General features: G+C 32.3%; 1 protein-coding gene across 1 annotated transcript in view; it reads right to left on the bottom strand.

Moving 5' to 3' along the window:
• The window catches only part of LOC149747865 (glutamate receptor ionotropic, kainate 2), a 119,441-nt gene that overhangs the window by 5,599 nt on the left and 91,343 nt on the right, over positions 1–22,499 (bottom strand). The window contains exon 5 of the mRNA XM_089921663.1: positions 8,650–8,900. Coding sequence (XP_089777789.1) covers positions 8,650–8,900 — 251 coding nt within the window. The remainder of the gene's footprint in view (positions 1–8,649; positions 8,901–22,499) is intronic.

The following is a 22,499-nucleotide window of genomic DNA, read 5'->3' as shown; positions in this document are numbered from 1 at the left end:
TATATTATTTAGATAAGCTGTGCAGTCAGACGGGTATGCATATAACTGGTAACCGAGCTAAAAGAGGAACACTATTCTCTTGACTTCCATTCTGTAAGTGTGTTATTATATTAGCCTGCCTCATTAACAGTGATTTGAATTTCAGCTGAGGCTTCTACCTGGACTCTCCTCTTAATAAATGGTAATGTTTTGAACACTAAATAATAAATCAGAAAAAAAATTATGGGGCTAAATTATTTTTTCTCAATAGATAAAATGACAAAACATCCTACTCTTTAGCCTGGATTATTTTACAATGATAAACATAACCAAAGATTAAAATATTCTCAGAAACCTTAACTCTTACAGAAACAGTTACTGAATATCATTATAGTGCATTTTGCAAATACAATGAGATGGAGAAAAACAGGGCGTCATTACACATTTTCACACTTTCCCTACTTGAGCCAGAAATATCAATATATAAGGTCTGACAAGCTTCAATACCACTTTAGTTGATACAGCTGTGAAATCAATTTTAAGAAAAAGCAGTGTTAATCATCATATTCTTGCTAGCAGTCATAATAATAACAATTTTTCAACCAAGTATATAACATCCAAATAACTAATGCTTAATTCCAGGAGAGCTCTCTTTCCTTTAAAGTACAGCAGTTAAAATATCACAGCTTTAGAAATAAAAATGATAATTATATTATAACAACAGCTGCTTATTATATGCCAGACACATGCAAAAAATATGTATATAAACTAGATTAATTTCCAAAACATTTTCATTTGTGGTGTATTTGTAACCCATTCATTTATTTATTTTAAAAGATTTATAGAAAAAGTTAAGTAATTTTATCCAAGGTTGAACATACTTGAAGAATGATCCCAAGTCTTTTTTATTTCAAAACTCATGCTTAATGTCCAGGAAAATGAAATGACTATACAGGGCTCATGATCAAAGCCCATGATCTGTCTATCTAATTCAAACTCCTACTGCACACATTTTGTCAACACAACATCAGAGAGAAAAACTGTCAAGAAAAATAGTTAACTATTCTACCTCCACTTTGTGTAGTGTGATATAGTGTAAATAGAGTTAGTCTAGGCATCTTTGACCTTGGGAAACACACTTGACACTTGAGATACTTATCCTCATCTGCACAATATGGATAATAATCTTTGCATAGTTCTCAGAGTAACTTCGTACTCAAATGAGATATTACACTTCAGAAATTCTAAAGCCAGTTATGAAAATCAGCTAAAATCTTATTTTAAAACATTATTTATGGGCATAAAAAGAGGATGAGTTATAAATGAATGACTTAAAAATCCTTTTGCTGATTTGCAACTACTTGCAACTATTTAGTGAGTAAAATGAAGATTAGCATCTCATTTTGAAGTATGATTTTATATTTATATGTAAAATCATTTTTAAGACCCATCCAGTTAGTCCATATGTAGGTTATTAGTGGAAATTGAGAGATACTCTGCTCTCAGAGAAAGGCAGTAACATAAAAACAATACAAAATGCACTATTTGTCCAAGTTTATTTGCAACTTTTAACTTCTAAATATCAGAATGCTTCATAGCTAAATTTTATTATATTAAAAATGTACTCAGCATGAACCAAAATGTTCATTGCAGCTCTATTTACAATAGCCAGGACATGGAAGCAACCTAAGTGTCCATCAACAGATGAATGGATAAAGAAGATGTGGCACATATATACAATGGAATATTACTCAGCCATAAAAAGAAATGAAATTGAGTTATTTGTAGTGAGGTGGATGGACCTAGAGTCTGTCATACAGAATGAAGTAAGTCAGAAAGAGAAAAACAAATACTGTATGCTAACACATATATATGGAATCTAAGAAAAAAAGAAAAGGTCATGAAGAACCTAGGGGCAAGACGGGAATAAAGACACAGACCTACTAGAGAAGGGACTAGGGGATATGGGGAAGGGGAGGGGTGGGCTGTGACGGAGTGAGAGAGTGGCATGGACATATATGCACTACCAAGCGTAGAGTGGATGGCTGGTGGGAGGCAGCCGCGTGGCACAGGGAGATCAACTCGGTGCTTTGTGACCACCTGAAGGGGTGGAGACGCGGGAGGGAGGAGATGTGGGAGCATATGTGTATGTATGGCTGATTCACTTTGTTGTAGAGCAGAGGCTAGCACACCATTGTAAGGCAATTATACTCCAATAAAGATGTTAAAAAAAAAAAGTACTCATAACTTTAACTTCTGAACAGCTAAATGCAGTTAAAATTCTATACATTAAATTAAAATTCCATATATTAAATAAAAATCCCATATATGAAAAGCACAAATATACTGTGGTTTGTAAATAGGCATTATTTGGAAAATGTAAATATTGGAATAAAATCTTTACTGATGATTTATGACAATGTTTGCATTCCTATATCTTATCCAATAAATGATTTCTTTTACAAAGCATTACTCCTGTTAGAACTAATTCTGGAAGCAATTTCTGCATAAGGATCTGTGAAGAACTTCTTTTCATTCTTCTGGTTCCATGAAATACAGATTCAGCCAGCTTTGAAAAGTGTTTTCCTTGTGAATAATCTTTCACCCAGAATCTCTAGTCTTGCAGGGTTTTTTTTTTAACATCTTTATTGGAGTATAGTTGCTTTCCAATGGTGTGTTAGTTTCTGCTTTATAACAAAGTGAATCAGCTATACATATACATATATCCCCATATCCCCTCCCTCTTGCATCTCCCTCCCACCCTCCCTGTCCCACCCCTCTAGGTGGTCACAAAGCACCAAGCTGATTTCCCTGTGCTATGCGGCTGCTTCCCACTAGCTATCTGTTTTACATTTGGTAGTGTATATAAGTCCATGCAACTCTCTCACTTCATTCCAGCTTACCTTTCCCCCTCCCCGTGTCCTCAAGTCCATTTTCTATGTCTGGTTCTTTATTTCTGTCCTTCCCCTAGGTTCTTCATAACCTTTTTTCTTTTTTAGATTCCATATATAAGTTTTTGACAGATGAATGGATAAAGAACATCTGTTTTTGACAGATGAATGGATAAAGAAGATGTGGCACATATATACAGTGGAATACTACTCAGCTATAAAAAGAAACGAAATTGAGTTATTTGTAGTGAGGTGGATGGACCTAGAGTCTGTCATACAGAGGGAAGTAAGTCTTGCAAGTTTAAACTAAGCCACTCTGATTTTCTTCTTATTCCTCACACTGCATTGTTTCATTTATTTGTTCTTCTACTGTGAGTTACAACTGCCTTTTACATTTGTTATTCAACTATACACTGAAGAATATTCCATGTGTCCTCAAATTTTTTTTTTAGTTTTCAGTGATGGGAAATTATTGTATTATTTAGAGATTATCTTTGATAAGATTTACCAGTGTTCTATAATGCAAACAACTATGTAGACTACAATGGACTATATCCTGAAAAACAACCATACTAAGTAGTTCTTAAAATGTACTTCAATCATCTTAGAGGGACGTTAGAACAAAAAATATGTATCCAAGACAGGACACATAGCTTAGAAATTCAATATCTGAGCAATAATTTTTATATTTTTATTTCTCAGACATATTTACTACATTTTGTTTATACTTAAGTAATAAGAAAGGGATATTTTGTCATTAAGTTTTTCATATCAAGAAACTCAAAGATTCATGTTCAACCTGATGTTCAAGAAGAAACAATTTGTACAGGCAAATCCATTTTCAATTACATGGAAAAGAAAATATTTCTATATACATATCAGATAAAAACAAAAGATCCAACTATGTAAATTATATTGCTACTTTTGTTGGAAATCAAGAGGGCAGAATTATTTATACCTTTTAAAAGAAGACATATTCAAATATGTAAGAAGTGATGAATAATTCCAAAAAATTAATAAACCATAATTATGTCATAAAATATTTTTATAAAAATTAAAATTATTACAATCATTTATAACTCATGCTTACAAAACCAATGTATAATCATAAAGATGATATATTACCAGAGAAAATAAAATTCTGTATATTAAGCAGCTTTTTTTCAGTTATAAGTAAGATTTACAAGGTGAACACAGGACTTTTCAAACAAATCCATGTAACCTCAAATGCTCTAATTGCCTAAGATGTGCAGAAGTTTCTTGGATTGCTTACTGAATAAACCTTAAGTAGTAATATTTTTAAAATCAGGGAAAAGTTAAGGCACAAAGAAAATCAATTAGAAAATCCACATGTTGGTTAGATACTTTTTCAGATACATTCAGAAAAGAAAAACATTTTGAGTATCTTTCCAAATGGTCAGGTTATACTGTGAAAACCATCAAAAAATAAATACCTATTTAATTTACAAGTCTGAATAAATGAAAAGCAATATATCCTTGATGCATTAATATTTGCATCAAAATTAAAACCATTAAGTATTTTAAAAATTGTAATACACCATCTTGTGGTTATTGCAAAGGAATGCAATTTACAATTTTGGGATTTTTATAAGGTCTACATATTTCAGCATTATCTTCTGTTTTCAGTTTTAACCTACCCTCATTTAAAAATATTACATTCTTATGCTACTCTTAGTTATCAAAAAACTTGGAAATATAACAACATTATAGTCATTAAGACCTATTTGTTCCATTAATATCTTACAAAATATGTGCTGCAAGAGACATTTTATTTTCATCTTTAAATAATAATAATAATTATCACTAATTTTATCATCATCATCATCACTGGAGTTAAGACTTGACATGGTAATATATTAGTTATTCATAAATTTTAAACAAAAACCTCATTTTCAACTAGACTGTGTGTATATTTTATCTGCCTGCCTATTTCAGATAAAAATAGAAAATTTAATTTGCTCTTTTACAAAATACTAGAATATTATAAATTAAAGAAAGAAAAAAGAAATGGAGAAAGAGAAGGGAAAAGAGATGATAAAGTATTTTGGGGCTGGAGTCGTGAATAATATATCCTGCTTTCCTCCAACACGTAAATACAATTCATTTCATGTTTGGTTCTCAATAAATAATCGTTGAGTAAATGAATAATTTTTGAAATGTTTACTTTGTTTTTAAAATTTTAAAAATTTCAGTTAAAGACACAATTATAAGTATAAACTGTGAATTTCTGTATGTTTTCATGCAGATCTTATAAGAAAATCTAGGAATATTTCACAGCTAATTTTAATAAATTAAGTAAGGTATTAAACAAACCATATAGCCCAACAAAATAAAATATTTTTCTCAGGAAAAATGAAAGAGAATTGAGCCCAAGAACCTAATTTATCACAGTAAATAAAATTGATCACTTCTAATAAACCCATTATTATTTACTTTATAAACATAGTTCTTTTGAATTGTATGGAAAAACAGTTCTTTTTTATTCTTTATGGTAGACTTTTCTAGATAAGTTACTGGAATCAACTTCATTATTTAATAGAAAGAGAGAGAAAGAGAGAAAAGGAAGGAAGGAAGGGAGGAAGGGAAAGAAGAAAGAAAGAAAGAAAGAAAGAAAGAAAGAAAGAAAGAAAGAAAGAAAGAAAGAAAGAAAGAGAAAAAGAAAGAAAGAAAGGAAGGAAGGAAGGAAGAAAGAAAAGAAGGAAGGAAAGAAAGAAAGGGAAAGAAGGAGGGAGGGGACAAGGGTGAAAGGAAGAAAGAACGAAAGAAAGATCTTATGTCAACAGACACTGTCTGAGACCTTGGCAATACAAATCAAAATTACTTTCTTAAAGGAAGTAAGAGTCTAATAGGGAGAGAGGCACCCACACACAAATGAATTTATCTACAAAACAGAAATAGAGTTACTGATGTAGAAAACAAACTTATGGTTACCAGAGGTAAGGGAGGGGAGGGATAAATTGGGAGACTGGGATTGACATATACACACTACTATATATAAAATGGATAACTAATAAGGACCTACTGTATAGCACAGGGAACTCTACTCAATACTCTGTAATGACCTATATGGGAAAAGATCTAACAAAGAGTGGACATATGTACATGTATAACTGATTCACTTTGCCGTACACCTGAAACTAATACAACATTGCAAATCAACTATACTCCAATAAAATTTTTTTAAAAATAAAAATAATTAAAAAGAAATTAAATTAAAAAAAGAAATCAACAAATATGAATAAAATAGTGTGCTAAGGGAGAATGGAGATGTGCAAATGCTTCCAGAGAAAAGGATGGATGTTGTTTGAAATGGACAAGACACATTCCCAACTTTCTCAAAGGGGGAGCAAATGTTTTTGGAATGATGATAGTTTCTGAAATCAGCTAAGTCTAACAAAAATGAGATATACAGGTCAGGTCATATTTTTTTCATTGGAATAGAAAATAAAAACCTAACACCACCTTGTGGAAATAGCGTGCCCTGTACCCAGATTCGTCAAACCTATTGATTAGGTAAAGCTTTCTTGGCAAGTTGATGCCTAGTCTTGAATGCCTAATCTAAAATGACTAGTGGGAGTTTGCCAGGTAGAAAAATGGACAAAGTTTGCTCAGGTCAAATTGGAGGAGGATTTTAAAAAGCTGGTTGACCTTGGAAAATTCAAAGTAATTTAGTGTGGTTAGAGTACAGGTGCAAACTGGGGAGAAGCAGAAGATAAAACTACAGTGGTGGACAGAGACAGATCCTGAAGTGTCTCCTCTGCTTAGCTAGAGAATCTGAATTTCATTATGGAAGATTTATGGAGACAGTGTGACAACATCGGCGAATGTGACTAAGAACGCTCATGTCATATCAACACAGTTGTTTCTTTCCAATATAATAGTTTATCTGTTTCAGCACCAAAAGGTACGTTGACTCCCTTTTTCTAATGTTTTAGAAGGTCATAGAAGTCCATAGAAATTGAGAGCTGGTCGATATGTGAAAAATTCAGCTAAACTAGTTATTTATAATAAAAGTAAAGGTGATTTTACAAAAGTAAATTCCCATGTCCTTTAAAAAAAACCAGAATGCTTATAAAATAATTGTACATAGAGACATGGCCCAGGTAAATCATATGAACAGGATACAGAGAGAAAAGGGCGACAGACTACCGCATGCTGTCAAGAGATTAATGTATGTGTTTTATTTTAATACTGAGCTATAAGTGAAAGAAAACCACTACATATGGATGATTTGAGGTTCTAACTAGACAATCTAACTTTCTTCTATTATTTTTGGACTCCTTTAAAGCATTAACTAACCAAATATCACACTTATTGATAAATTATAGTAAAAATAAAAATTGAAGAGTTAATAATTTTCATCTCTGATTAGTTCTTTGGATTTGATTCCAAAACTCATTTTGACATTGTAATAAGGGTCATAACATAAAAAGTGTACTTAGACTTAATTTTCAGTCACACCAGTGCAAAAGATATTTGATTTAGCAAGTCAGTAGATATAGTTATCCTGAATATTGTGGGAAAATAAATCATACAACTGTCCAAATTTTTCAAACCTTTGAATTGGTTATTTTACTTATAGACAGAATGGGGCTATCAAAATAGTCATTTATAAAAACATTATTTCTAGGAATTAAGTCCTGTAGTCACATAAAATGTAGGAATGTTGTATCCTTGATTTCAGAAAGGATAATTAATTATATCATAAATTATTAAAGATGAAGGAATATATCATATTTCTACTCTTTATATTTACCAATAAAAGTTCATAAACCTTTCAATTATTTAACAGAATATAATCTCACTCTGATGCATGGTCTAAAATTTAAGATCTAAAAAACGTTTTTTAATTAAAAACAAAAGAGATGTTTAAATACTAAAAGACTAAGTAAAGTTCCAAAAGGCTTAAAAATGCTAAAGCAGCATTTTACGTCCAGAGTCATAAAGTTATATTAAAAAGTAGCATGTATCATCTGAAAGATTTATCTATAAATATTCATCTTTATATTTATAGAACTAAGGGAATTATAGCACTAGAAATATATAATCTGAACCAGGTTCACAGCCTTTTTTAAGAATAGAATATAAAGACATTTATACAAAAGAATAAATATAATAAAATACTAAAAAATTGCAATAGTCTCAATATTTTTGAGATTTATATATATTCCTCTAAAGACTCAGGTGCAAGGCAGTAAAGGATGCATTAAGAATAACATTAAGTGGCAAAGGAGAAACCACAATATTCTCACATATTCATTAATGTAGAAAATTAATTAAAATTTCCACAATGCACATTATGATTTTTCCAAATTAGAAATTATTGGACCAAAAATCTTCAAATAAATATTTCATTTACTCTCTAACTTGAAACTGTTAATGAGTATCGTATCTTAAAGCACTTTTTATCTGCAGAGAAATTTTTTCTTCATATTACAGTTTCTGAGTTTTGCTTCCTTCATTAATTATATTCCCCTAATAAACTAACCACAGTGAACTTCGAGCAGCAAAAGTTTCTCCATTTTCAGACTTCAGTAAGACGAAAAATAGTTACTGGTCCTGAAGTTGCCTTCAATTTAAAATATTACATTTAAATTAAAAATTACGAAGGTAATCCTGAGTTCTATGAACCTTTGTTTTACAATGAGTGGCAGAAGACCATTAACACAGGTCTAAGTATTTCCCTTGGTTGGAAAGATAAAAAAGTTCGTTTTATTATAACAAAGATTGTTTTAAGTTGTAAAAAAGTGACATTTACCTTTTCCAATTGAGCGTTTTTTTTGGATTTGTACAAAAACTCTCCCACTGCCACAAAAACAGAGAGCACCAAGCCGGCTGCAAGAACAATGAAGATGCCACCAATATTTTGAACCCCCAGGGCACTGGCCTCTTTGCTCTCCTCCTCTGGACACCCATTGCCCCTCCACCACTTCTCCTTCATCATGTGCAGCTTGCCTTCCTCTTGCAGCTGAAGAATTGCTATGGTGATTTTGTCTCTATATGGAGAACCTAAGAAAAGAGAGGGTTCGTTAATGCTTTCCAGGAACCCAAAATTTCATAATTAAAGGTTACATGATGAGACAACAGAGCTCTTTCCAAATGCTCCAAAGTATGCCAGTATTTATTTTCAGAAGCAAAAAACAACTGGAAAATGGCAGAAAATAGAAGTTTAACAAAATAAATAGGGCAGGTGGCCTTTCTGATTTTGAAGGGTAAGAAAACATTTTGTTTTGAAAGAGGAAAATACCTCTCTCTTAAAGGCAGGCTCAACTCAGACCATTGGAAAAATAATAAAACAGTAAGTAAAAATCTACAAAAGGAAATGGATAGAGGGCAAGGATATTTAGTTAATGTCTAGCAATCATTCAATACTGAAAACAGAGCATTGATAAAACAGTAACCTCGATTTTTAGGAAAGTTGTGCAAAAAATGGTGTTTCCCATGATTAAGTGCAATAATTTAAAGTGATAATGATTAACAAGCTCTATTCAGGGGTGGCTAATACTTGCAGATAAATAATCACTCATATTTGATACAAATAACAGAAGTAACAGGTTTGTACAAACTTGGGTCATTCAAAAATCGTCATGGCAACGCATTGTAAGATTTTTTTTGGTTGTTTATTTATCGTTTTACACTTTGGAAAGAAATATTCTTTTCAGTGGAGGCAACAATATAAGTGAAATTTATAGTATTTATGCTGATGGGGGTAGATATTCATCTGTATTAGCTATTACATGATAAGTAATAACTTTTCTAATTGGTTGCCCAGAAGCATGGAATAATACTGAACTATATGCATCTTTCAACATCTGTCCCAAGGGATTGGTCTTATTGCTTTTTCCCACCCAGAAAATAGCCTGTTTCTAAAGTTTAATCTTCCTTCCTAAAACACTATACTGCACATTCCATTTTTCTGCACAGATTCATCCATAAGTGTTTTTCCGCTTGTAGAAAAACACTAATTTCAGCTCATACTCTATGTTGTCTGTGATTTTGTTTTGATTTAAATATACCTACATTTGCACCTAAAGATATATTTTTGCTAAGAGCAATTAAAAACCTTATGAGGAAACTATTCTGCCTCATAAGGGACAGCACTATATGTCTTCTTTATACTTGATTAATATAACAGGACTAATTCAGTGTTGCTCTTTTAGCAAGAGTAGGCAAACTAAAAAGCAGAAATACAAAGAAAAGTCAAAAAAAGTTAGTAGCTTATGGTAAAAGTTGGAGGACTGAGATCTACCAAATCCAGGTGGAGAGCTGTTTCTTTAACATAATCTTCAATCTATGCAGAAGAAATGTTTATATGGCTTCTATACATTTTTTCACAGCTTTCCTAAAAGGGGCATTATCCATTCCTATAATTAGAACTTACATATTTTATTTTTATTGTGCAACGACTCCTAATTATAGCAGGGGAATTTCTGCTTCTAAGTTTCCTTCCCATATTCTCTTCCAAATACTACTCTGATGAAAATGTTCAGTTTAAATTCTGCCCCTTAGCCACTTCAGATTTCAATGGATTAGCCTAGCCCATATTATTTTCTACCTTGGTCACTCACTGGACACTCAGGCTAGGTCATCTAGTATTACTATTATTTACCTTTCAAGATGTGATCTACTTTCCTAAGTAGATTGTAAACCCTTTGGAACAGAGGATATCTATCTATTCCTCTTTCTTTCTTTCTTTTTCTTTCTTTCTTTCTCTCTTTCTTTCTTTCTTTTTCTTTCTCTTTCTTTCTTCTTTCTTTCTTCTTTCTTTTTCTTTCTTTCTTTCTTCCTTCCTTCCTTTCTCTTTCTTTCTTTCCTTCCTTCCTTTCTTTCATTCTTTCATTCTTTCTTCCTTTCTATCATCTCTATATCTATCATCTATCTTAATTTTCAAACTACTCTCAATCAATGTTTCATATTATGAGGAGCATTATATCAGATTGAGGCAGTCTTGACAAAATATAAGAGTGACAGTGGGGTGTTTTTGGTCTCCTCTGATATGTATTTAAAAACCATAAATAAAGGTCATCTTGTTTGACTATCCAGCTTTCATTAATTCACTACAACTAGCCTAGCAGCAGCTTCAAAGTCACATTTACTCTGAATTACCGTTCTGATTAACCATGTGTATCCCCTGCAAAATAAACATTTGATTGAGGAAAAAAAATCATTTTAAGAAGATCTGTAGTTTATCAAATATAACCTTCAATTAGAAACATAGTATCTGAAACAAATTTTATACTGATAGTACTTATGAAAATGACCACAGGTGACTAATATAAAAATGTGGCCTGGAAGTATAATTATAAGCAAATGTTGGGGGGGAAAGTGACATGAAAAGTAGACTTTGAAATATGAAAATTTCTTGATCTACCTAAGTAATATTTTGAACCAGGTCATTTCTCATCCTGAGAAAAACTGAAAGAATATTACTTATTGTCAACTCACCAAACCCACTGAATTGCTTTAGGATGTTTATTCAGTATCTTCAGACACCATATTCCCTACTTCATTCTCAAAATAAGGCACAGACAAACAAAAGCAACCCACTTTTCAACAACTGATGGAAACATCTTGATTTCTTGCTGGTTGAGTTTCCTATTTCCAGCACTTACTGTAAATATGAAAATGTCCTATTGCTAGCAAACCTCCTCACACTTACTTTCCAGTGTAAACATAATAATATGTAAGTAGAATTTGGATTGAATCAAAGCTACAAAATTAATACACCTCATTTTGAGGTTTTTAACAGGGTGAAATAATATAGATAATATAATCAATGACACTAAATCATTGCCATGCTTTATTTGTCATTCTGTCATTGATTCATTTTAAAAAACAATAATTAAATAATGAATGATTACTTCTTTGGTACATCATTTGCTGCTCCTTGGGACACATTTCTAGCAGGTACTAAAGTCAAAAGTGGTTTGAAACTTTATCTATTTGAAAAATCTCAAGGACATATTGAGATCAAAGAATAAAAGTATCTTTAATCTTCTCTGTGACATGAGTAGCCATGCGCTTAGCTCTAATGAAGTGAACAGCCTTTAGTTAGATAGATAGAGTCTAACTTTTGCCCGAGTATGAACCCAGCCTCAAACCACATGCTGGCAAGCCAAGAACTATGAGGGCATTGAGTGGCACCTGGGAGAAGCTGGGGTTAACGCACCATAAGGTTGCCTCCAAGGAAGATGAGTATTTTTGCAAGAGGACCCTAACTTTGATTAGAAAACGACTGAGGAAATTGTAAGCATGTCTATTATAACATATACTATTGCACCTAAAAGTCAATCCTCAAATGCTTAAGGGGACAAATAGGTAACCATAAATGGGTGAAGAAACAAGCTAGACAAAAGTATCTGAAAAATTATAACATCCAATGTGAAAAGATAATTTTCAGTTCTAGTTTTATTAAAAATCTGTGAGAATTTCAACACAGGGTTACCAGACACTTTAACTTTAATTATATCCCAGGAAATATTTTGTCTAAAATTTTCTACATTAAAATTTTCGCAAATAAATTACTTTTAAAAAACATCATGCAGGATAAGGCAAACACCTCTTAAAACTGAATTTAGCTCTTTGATTTTCACTATGCAATCTCTGGTTTTTGTTTCATTTGTATTCTTGCTCACAGTGAGACTTTCTTTGGTTGTTAAACACATGCTCCATACTAACAATAAGGAACGATTATGTTTTAAAAATGGTCTTTTTTTCAAGTAGCAGAAAGATCCCATTTACCAGATAAAAAATGTTCTCGCTTACATGAAAGAGGCAGAGAGAAAGGGAGGGAGGAAGGAAGGAAGGAAGAAAGAAAGAAGAAAGAGAGAAAGACATATGATTACTACATAGTGAAGTCCCTTGATGTATCAGATGCATAAGACGTGGGGTTCAGAAGAACACTTGAAGGAGGCATAAAGGCAGTTTCGAGTGATATACAGCAGCAGTATATGTGTGGGCATAAATAAAACCTACAAATGCACCTGTTCAGAATTTCCTCGATAAAAAAATTCATCTCCAAATGTCCCTAAATGTTAAATTTTACATAGATCAAAGAATTTTACATAGATCAAAGAACTTTACATAAAATTATAATTTCATTAACATTCCTCCCAACAAATTGACTAAAAGCTCCTTAGGAAAATAAACTGTGATTTGTTATAAATAATTAATACAAATCTCACCAAGTAGTTCAGAGCCAACTTGCTGGGCTTATTAAATTGAATTGACTCCTCTCTTCCTTACTTTCTGCCCTCCTTCCTCTTCCCTACCTTCCTTGTTACCTTTCCTTCCTTCTTTTTTGTACATTCTCTTTTTGTTTCCTTTCCTTCCTTTCCTTTCCTTCCCCTCCCCCTCTCTTTTCTTTTCCCTCCCTCCCCTCCCACATCCCCTCCCTCCTCCCCTTCCTTTCTGTCATTTGATGTTTCTTACTTATAGAATGGAATACACACATTGTTATACATACTTGGTTCTAATGTCTAAATCTACTACACATAGTTTATTCATTTGCTCATTTGATTGTCCTTTTCATGCTCTTTACAAACACACCAATTTAAGTATGTACCAAACATTTTCCTTATCCTATTCAGTACATCTAGATAATATAGAAATGATAAAGGAAATGGAGTTAGCATTACGTTTAATTCTTGAGGAGGCTTAGTGATTGATAAATAGCTTTTCTTTAAAGGTTGCACAACAAGTCTAATACTTACCATGCTTTAGTGAAATATTCTAAAATCACATTATCCATACACATACTGGAAATATCCCATCCATACTGCCAAAAGTTTCCTTACTTTCAAATCAAGCTTCTGCATGCTTTAATCAATTACAAAGGTCAGAAAAAAAATCACTCTTGCTTTCTATAAATATGTCTTTCTAAATCTCATTATACCAATATTTCCTAAACTGGATTTTCCCCACACACTTCTCTTTTTGGGAAATGTACTTCTGTGTTTCACTTTTAAAGAATTCATTGGTCAGATAAGCTTAAAGAATACTCCATAACAAATATATCTTTTGTAAATTCACATTATACGTTAACAAAATAAAAGGTTTCCATCTCTCCATCAAAGGAAAAAGTTAAAAAATATATTTTAAATGATTAAATTTATTTTTAGTGGAAGAATTTTTTCATTCATATCTATTAATGTCCCTGTCAATTATTTTATTTTAACCTCAATTTGAAAAGCACTGCCTTAGATAACAATAATTACTACTCTTACTACATCAGCTCTCTCTGTCAAAAATAAGTTGTTTCTTGTTAGATCTCCTGCTTGTCCCTGCTTAGCTTTGAATTTACACATTATCACAGCACTACTGATCAAGTAGCGGATTTTTTGCATGTCCTTTTTCATCTATTAGCTCCATATGCATCATGAGCATCAGCTCATAAGAATTCGCATCACAATACTTACTTTAAGACATGTCTTCATGCCCAGCTTTTAAGTCTCTTTATAAAATACTTCTGAGGGACAAAAGTTACAAGAGTTATTATTTAAATATATTTGTATATCAAAACTGATGAAACCAATTTTGGGGAAAAATACACAGCTTTTGTTTTTCCTAATAGCACCCAAATCCTTTAAATATTTTGTTAAAATTCTAAGGGGCTGGCTAAGTATTTCCGTTACTTATAATGACAGATCCCCACTGCCCACTTCCTAAAGAACTTTAATTTCCTCTGTTTTATATTTCATAGTTATTTCAGCTCATCATGATGATATTATGTGCTGTGTATGACAGAGAATTAGGTAACATCCTGGTGTTTGTTTTCTTTGGGTCTGGGAAGATATTTTTATGAAGTAGACTACTCATAATTTTAAGTTTCCTCTAGCTTGTCATTTCTCCAAGTATACTTTCTTGCACTTTCTGGAGAATAGTAACTTACACGTCTTGTGGGTATGTGACTATACTATAATCACTAAGTGTACATTATATCAATGATTTGCCTCAAAAAGCTTCAATAATTCCTTAATTATTCCTCTTCTTTGAAAGTGTTTAATCTGATAAATGTTTCTAAGACACACACCCAAATACTTGAAGCCCTTTAAATAATGACTTAAAAATCAGGCTACCTGTCAGTTATAGGTAATCAACCATCCATTATTCATCTTATTTCATCCAGCATCTAGCACAGTGCCTATCACACAATAAGCATTAAACAAATGCTTTTTGAATGAAACATTGAATCCATTATAATATATCCATTATGATATAGTCAGAATATGTTAAGGCAGAACTTGTGATATTGGACACCTTCTCAGGTTCTTATTACATTCAGTAGAACAAATAGAGTTCATAAACAGACTTGTTTCATACTTTTAGTGTTAACCATCTAGAATAAGTTAGGGTGACAAATAAGTTTATAAATTTTAATGCCGTCATTGCACTTACATCAACCGTCAGTGGCCTTGGCCAGTGCCTTAATAAGTAAAAGACCTGCGAGCACAAGAGATCTGAGGCTATATCTGCTGGAACCATCAACCTTCTTTCTTAAATTACAGTGCTGCTGGCAATGTTATATTTTGTGAAATGGCTCCCTGCTTCCTATGCTGAGATGAGTGCTGGGTGCCGTAAATGCACAACATATTTTGGGTACTTTTAGAGCTTTATCTCTTTTTACCATTATTTCCATGATAAAATCTTCCAATAAAATTGGAACCAGACCACATTTTCTTAGAGCCTTTTTCTCAGTGAAAGATGGGTTTTATTATCTCTTAGGACACTGTCTCTCCCATATTTGTTTTTAAGAAGTGCTAAGTCAAATTTTATATTTACGTTTCAGATTCCATTTTAAATTGCTATTTTCCAGTTTTATGCCGTATTCAGTCAACAATGCTGTTATACAATACCAAGCATCATTGTTATTTTCCTCTATAGAACTTATCTCAGTTTGTAACTAAAAAATAATTTCTGTGACTATTTGTTTAATGCTCATTTACCCTAACAGGATGTAAATTTCATAAGGACAGTGTTGTATTTCCTTTCTTAGTATAACACCTGGCACACAGTGAAGACAATATTTCTGGAATGAATACATGCATAAATAAAATATTAATTACTTAACAGTTGGTCATAAATGCCTGCAATTTTACCCTCAGTCATTTCTTATGAACCCAAACTATATAGCTTTATCTAATCTATATCTAATAATTATAATACATTTACTTCAAATGAAGCATTTAATATATGTAGCAACTAAATACTTCATGGGGTCCATTTCAGATTTCCTATTAGATAAAAGCTAAACTGGTGTGAAGTTACTGTCATCAATCTTTGTATTTTCTTTTGAAGGTATTCTATCGAAAAATCTCAATATGATAGGAGAATAAGGAATCCATGAGTGATAATCATAAAAATTAAAGGAGACTAATCTCATCCTGAAAACAAACTATCAACCCATAACATTTAATCACAGAATGGTAAATGAGAGCTAAAAGTGATCAGTCTTCCATGATACCTAGTAATCTTTCCACATTGGAAATTTATGAACATCATTTTCCTGCTTAAATTTTTTTTAATGGTGCTCTAAAGCTATAGAATACAACCTCAATTCCTAAAGATGTTGTACAATCCCTTTCTCCAACCTATCACAAGCTTCTCGGACTTTATCCTCTTCTCCTCACACCTAACATGCCAGCAATACAAACTACGAAGTTGTATTTCCCATTGCCTGGAGAATCCTGTTTCCATACTTCCTCCAATGATCTTTGCACACTTTTCCTTGGCTGCCACAGAGATACACAGGATCCCTCTTCTTTGGTGCCACAGCACATTGCAGATAGTCTAGTACAACATTTGGTGCATCATATTCCAATGTTTTGCTATATATCTTTTCCTACTAGATTGATATGAGTGTCCCAAGGGCAAGGACCATGTATGTATCTTTTTTTTTACTATTAATTATTAGATATACATACACAGGTGATAGATTCTAGGCATATAGTGATGAACAATGTAATAGGAGCCCTGCCCTCCTAGAGTTTTCACTGCAACACAAAACGCATATGTTGAATAACCTTTACAACCTTGAGGATCATTATAATAAAGAACACCATATTGTAGAACCACGTGACAGATGGAACTATCTTAGTCTGCTGATCAGGTACACAAACAAGGCTTCATTACTTTGAAAAGAAGAGTAGGGACAATAACTCTTCTTTCTCTTTGGCTGCCTTTCACCTACTTTTCCTCTATTTTTCTTTCTATTTGCATTATTGGTTTAGAAAAGTATATATGAGAAAGGAAAATGATAGTAAGAGCATCCCACCCACTTTGTTCATTTTTTCTAGATATAGAGGATAGAACTAAGTTCAAGATGTCAGGGCCATGGTGGAATGGAACCAAATATAAATGACACTGTTAATGTAGAAATAAGAGAAGAGAGATAAAAAGCTATGAGGTAGAGACTACATGGATTTAGGGAGCAAATGTATACAGATATCAAGTGTATGTACCACCCAGGATATTTAATATACAGTAATTTTTAAAGAAATTTTAAATAGTTATATTCAAAATCTATAACTGGCTTAAATTGGATAGAGGTTGCCGTTTTTTTCTTTGTTGTAGACGTTAAAATTCAAAGTGTTATGACCTCTATAGAGAAGTAACTTGAATGCATTCTACTTAAAGGAATAGTTGTAGAATCCTCAGGAGGAAATTTAAGTATCTAAGATCACAAAAGGAGATGGTTATATGAGGTACACAAAATGTGTCAATAAAAAATTCATATTATAGATTATGTATTTTAGCCATTTGCCTTTTATTCATATTCTAAATATTCTTTGACTTATGTGAAAAAGGATAAGAAGGGCAAATGTTATCAGCACATAATGAAACAGTAAACTATTTTCACTGGTTCTGACGTTTTTCATACATATTAGTTAAAAGCGGCTGGTGAAGTAGATTTGTAGTCACATTTCTTCTCTGGGTATTAAATCATGTAACGCTGACACAAAATATGAAAATAGAAATAGTTTCATTCTAGAAACTCTGCTTTTGTTACAATTTTTCATCTGAATAATAACCACTTGAAGAGCAGTAAGAGTGGAAATGTCAGGAATACTTTCTTTACTATCGTGTTTTTTCCCAAGTCCAATATTAAACTTTAATGAATAAATTATAAAAGTTGGACCATTTTAAATAAAATCCTCAACCTACTTAATCTTTAAGAATCCCAAAATTGGGAGAGAGAATAACTTTTTCAGGAGAGTAAAGTACCCATCCTTTAAGGTAGAGCTCAAGTCCCTTTTTCAATTTGGCCTAACTGAACTTTGGTCCTCAGTGAATTCTACCACTCTGAGTCCCTACATTAAATAACAGACTACTTGTTTGTGTTCAATATTCTATTTTCTCTGTTTGATGTTAAAGTTGTTTTTCCAAGTCTATCTCCTTAAGAAAGGGGATGATGTATATTTAATGATCATTATTTTACAGATCCAAGCAGGTTGAAGAGTGATAAAATTTCTTATAGATTGACAAAATTAAAAGGAAACATACATGTCTTCAGAGATAATCTCTGAATATGTCTTGGACTCTGTTTACTAAACATTCAGGAAATGTTCAGAGAAGGAAAAACTTTATTTATATAATGCCCAACAATAGAAACTGTCTCATCTTTATAAAATAGATGTCAATAACTTTCTAAGTAACCAAATCATGGTTATTTAAATACAATATACTGATTGGCTGATGATAAAATCCTGGTTGGGTTCCATAGGAAATGATTTCTAATTAGTTAGGAATGGATCATATTAACAATACGTCTAACCTACAACACATTCAATATTACTAAAAATATAAAGAATAGAGAGAAAAAGGGTAAGATGCAAAGGACTTAAAAACCACAAATACATCATTTTACTTATTATAAAATATTTCTTCAGAACAGTCCTTCAGAATTATTTGTGGTGCATATGTTCTGATCCAAATACTATAAATTTGATGTTTAATCCTTATTGCAATCTAATTATGTAGACATGATCCTACCCATTTACCAATAAGAATGCTGAGTCTCTGGGAGGCATAGTAACTTCACTTAGGACACCTAGGACACTCAGGTGGAACTAAGATTTGCACATAAGTCATCTGGCTACAAAGGCCACATATTCTATACAGCATGATAAGAATACACCTTCAGATGAGGGCCAGCAAATGCAAGGCATTCATCTTCAGAATTTAGTGCTTATACATTTCACCACTATGTTTTGACTATTTTTTTCCCAATACGAGTGATTCATTGATCTTACTTAGTCTTGCTAACCAAAGGATGACAGTCTGGCACAGTCATTCTGGCTAACTAATCTATAATGGGATTTGAACCCATGGCCTTGGAGTAATCACCACAAGACACAAACAAAATTAATTAATGTTCTAATGTTTGCATATAAAGTCTATCGGAACTCACTCTGTTTTCATGAGAATTATCCATTTATTCATTGTTTAGGTACCATTTCATCAGCATTTACAATATTCATGAAGGCTGCTAGCACTGGTGCTCGCAATTCATCAAATTCCCTGTGGAAGCTTCCTAGATTCTAGCCTGCAGAGTCTGTTGATGATGTCTGTGGAGCAGGCATAGCTTACTGAGACTCATCTGTTTTCAGTGACATGAAATCTAAGACTTCAACAAATATGCCAGGAAAATACAGCTTCTACAGGGGTAATTTGGTGCTTTTTTTTGTTTGTTTAATTCAGGCTCTGAAAATTATTAGATCTCGATTTAGACTTGCAAAATTACTTCACCAGCATTAAAATTATGCTGCCTATGCAATGAAAAAAAATAGAATGCATTTTAATGGAAGGTTTGACCTGCAGAAAGATGAATAATTTGCATCAATTTTTGTGCATTATGTTCAACTAATCAAGACAAATGTATTCATTCATTTCTGTTAAGCTGAAGAACTGAAGGCCAGCAATATTATGCATCTATAATGATGAATATTACAGTACTTATTATATGATAAATTGGGAATTCTAGAAATGGATGGTGAGCAAAACAGGGAAAAAACATGCTTTTCATACTGATTTCTATTTTTATAAACACCAACATCTGCCTTAAATAAACAACCTCTCCCTCAGTACCAATTCTACATCTCTCACTTCATCAAATAACAAGAAATGAAGAAGCAGTGAGATCTCATGCATTTAACATTAGAAAATAGAAGTGAAGAATGAAATTTCACATTGTTCATATGTCAATGTGGTATCCTTCTACCATAAAGAGTCCATGATACAACCTACTGTAATATTTTTTACTTTAGGCTGATTATGTGTAAAGGCATTATAATGAGATAAAACTTACTTAAGAATTACTAATAGGGCTACAGCTATTTTGTATTCATTAATATAAAATATTTTGTAAATTAGTTTATAAAGGTAGCATTAAAATCCAATTATGAAGCAAGAATGCATCTTATTTATAATTACATAAGTAAATATAATACAAGAAAAATGTATATAACAATTTTGTGTCTGATAAAATTGTCATTAAATTTAACCTTAGTATTACAAAGGATTTATAAATATACTCTTTACATTCATCTTTACTTCACCTCTACACTGCCTATTACATTCTTCATGTATTACACATATTTCAGTAGTTCTCTATGATAATTTAATTTGGATTTTGTTCACAGATATAATTATTCATGGACTGGTTGAAACCTACTACTGATTTAATCCCAGAAGTAAGATGAGGATACATAAGATTATAGAAAATTTTAGCATCTTGGACGATAGGCACAGACATGAGCAGAATTGCTTCCATCCCCTCCCTTTTCAGCTGACTCGTGCGCCCCATATGTTATTAAAGTTGGGAGGCACCAATAAATGAATGAAGTGTGCCACTAGCTCATTGTTAAAAACAGAAATAGTTTTAATGGGACCCTTCAGACACTTTACAATATTTCTAACAAACTGAACACAGCAAAACAAAATAACAGCAACTGGCCCTAATGGATTTTTTTCTAGATTGCTGTTTTCCTACCAGCTCATGGACTGCTGAGTCTGCCTAGCCCTCAAAGAGCCCTGTGCACTCAACATTCCAAAGACAGAAGCCAAGAAGGCTTTTAGTATGGGTTGTCAGAAGGGAGGCAAGGCAGCCGAAAATGCCATTAAGTAGAAACGCTCCCTGTTCGGCTAAAATAGATTATCACCTATGGTGAATTAAAAGGCAAGACTGCAATTGCTCACACATTTTAAATATTCCTTAATGAAAACTGCTGTGATTTGCTTTTTTTGCTTTACCCCATCCAGTTGTTGTTTTTTAAAAATTCTAATGAATGAAAAGGAAGTTCAGTTAATGTATTATGAGTAAGAACACCTACAATTTCAAAAATCTACCATAAAGTAAATATCACATTAAAATAACATTGCTGCAGTCAGGAAAACTACGAAAGGGATTTAATGTCACCGCAAGCTTAATTAAACCAGTTTATGCTTATTTAGCATTTACCTTCACATCATTGTTGATTGCTCCACTAAGGTATTTTTGTGTAAACAGAGCTTCCCTAATTAAATAGCTTATATCTGAGTCATTCAGTGATTTCACAACAGTTTGGGCAGTAATCATCACACTCAGAGTGATGAATGGTGATGGTAGGCCCCTAGATGAATCACACAGGAGGAGGCCTAGCAGGTTAAAAGGACGCATGGACTTCTGGGGGAAAAAAGAAAAATATGTGTAATTTTTGAAATATTTCTGAATATTCACTCCAAAACAGACATAGTATTTCTGTTTACCCTCCTGCACTTAACCGCATACACCTCTATGACAATATCTAAAAATCTGAGCAACAATAAAAGCAAAGCAAAGGGAGTTCCTCTCCTTGATCACATTTGCAGTATTAATAAAGACAGAATTTTCATATCAGTTTACGGCTTCTGCAGGTATAAACTCAAAATCCTGGGGAATTTCTGGAACTGATCTAAATTTCCAGAACCCGAGCCTGTACTGCTCTGCTTTGAATAGATTCATCTCCTTAACTCTTGCTGGGAAAGAGACTCAAATAACCTTTACTTTTTCACACCTAAATGCATTATTTTTTATTTTTATTTTTTGGCTTATAATTAAACAAAATTTTAAAGCTAAGTAAAAATGACATATTACAAAAAAATTGTCAATATGCTTGAAAAAGATGATATAAAAGGCAAATCCTAATTAACTAGTTGAGAAATGCAGGTTATGATGTTGTTTGAAAATTTATGGTAAGTCAGAATCTCATTCAAGTTCTAGAGTTGCATGTCATTGCATTTATTAATGACTAAGTAATAATTCATGAAAGCCATATTGTTGGCAGAGCTATGACATAGTAAATCATGAATTACTGCCTGAAGTTTTTTTCTCAGACATATTTGAGGGGGTAAAGTGTGAAATGCCTCTTTCTAGATTATATTTCTTTGATGAAGTTATATGAGTTAAGACTTACTCATAATGTACTGGAGTCTCAAAATCATTTTAATTTTATACTATGTTATGAGTGAATAAAATATAATTTACTAAAATTAAGAACTTAATATCATCAAGTCAAACATAAGAAAACTATCTGAACAAAAGAAACAAAAATTATATTGTAATACCTACAGGTGAGTGGTTTGAATATTCAT

Source organism: Delphinapterus leucas, chromosome 12 (genome assembly GCF_059928025.1).
Source record: "Delphinapterus leucas isolate spDelLeu-1000000601 "Yukka" chromosome 12, BTC_Dleu_Yukka2, whole genome shotgun sequence".
Taxonomy (NCBI): domain Eukaryota; kingdom Metazoa; phylum Chordata; class Mammalia; order Artiodactyla; family Monodontidae; genus Delphinapterus; species Delphinapterus leucas.
Note: the sequence above shows the minus strand (reverse complement) of the source record. Positions and strands in the feature narration are given on the sequence as shown.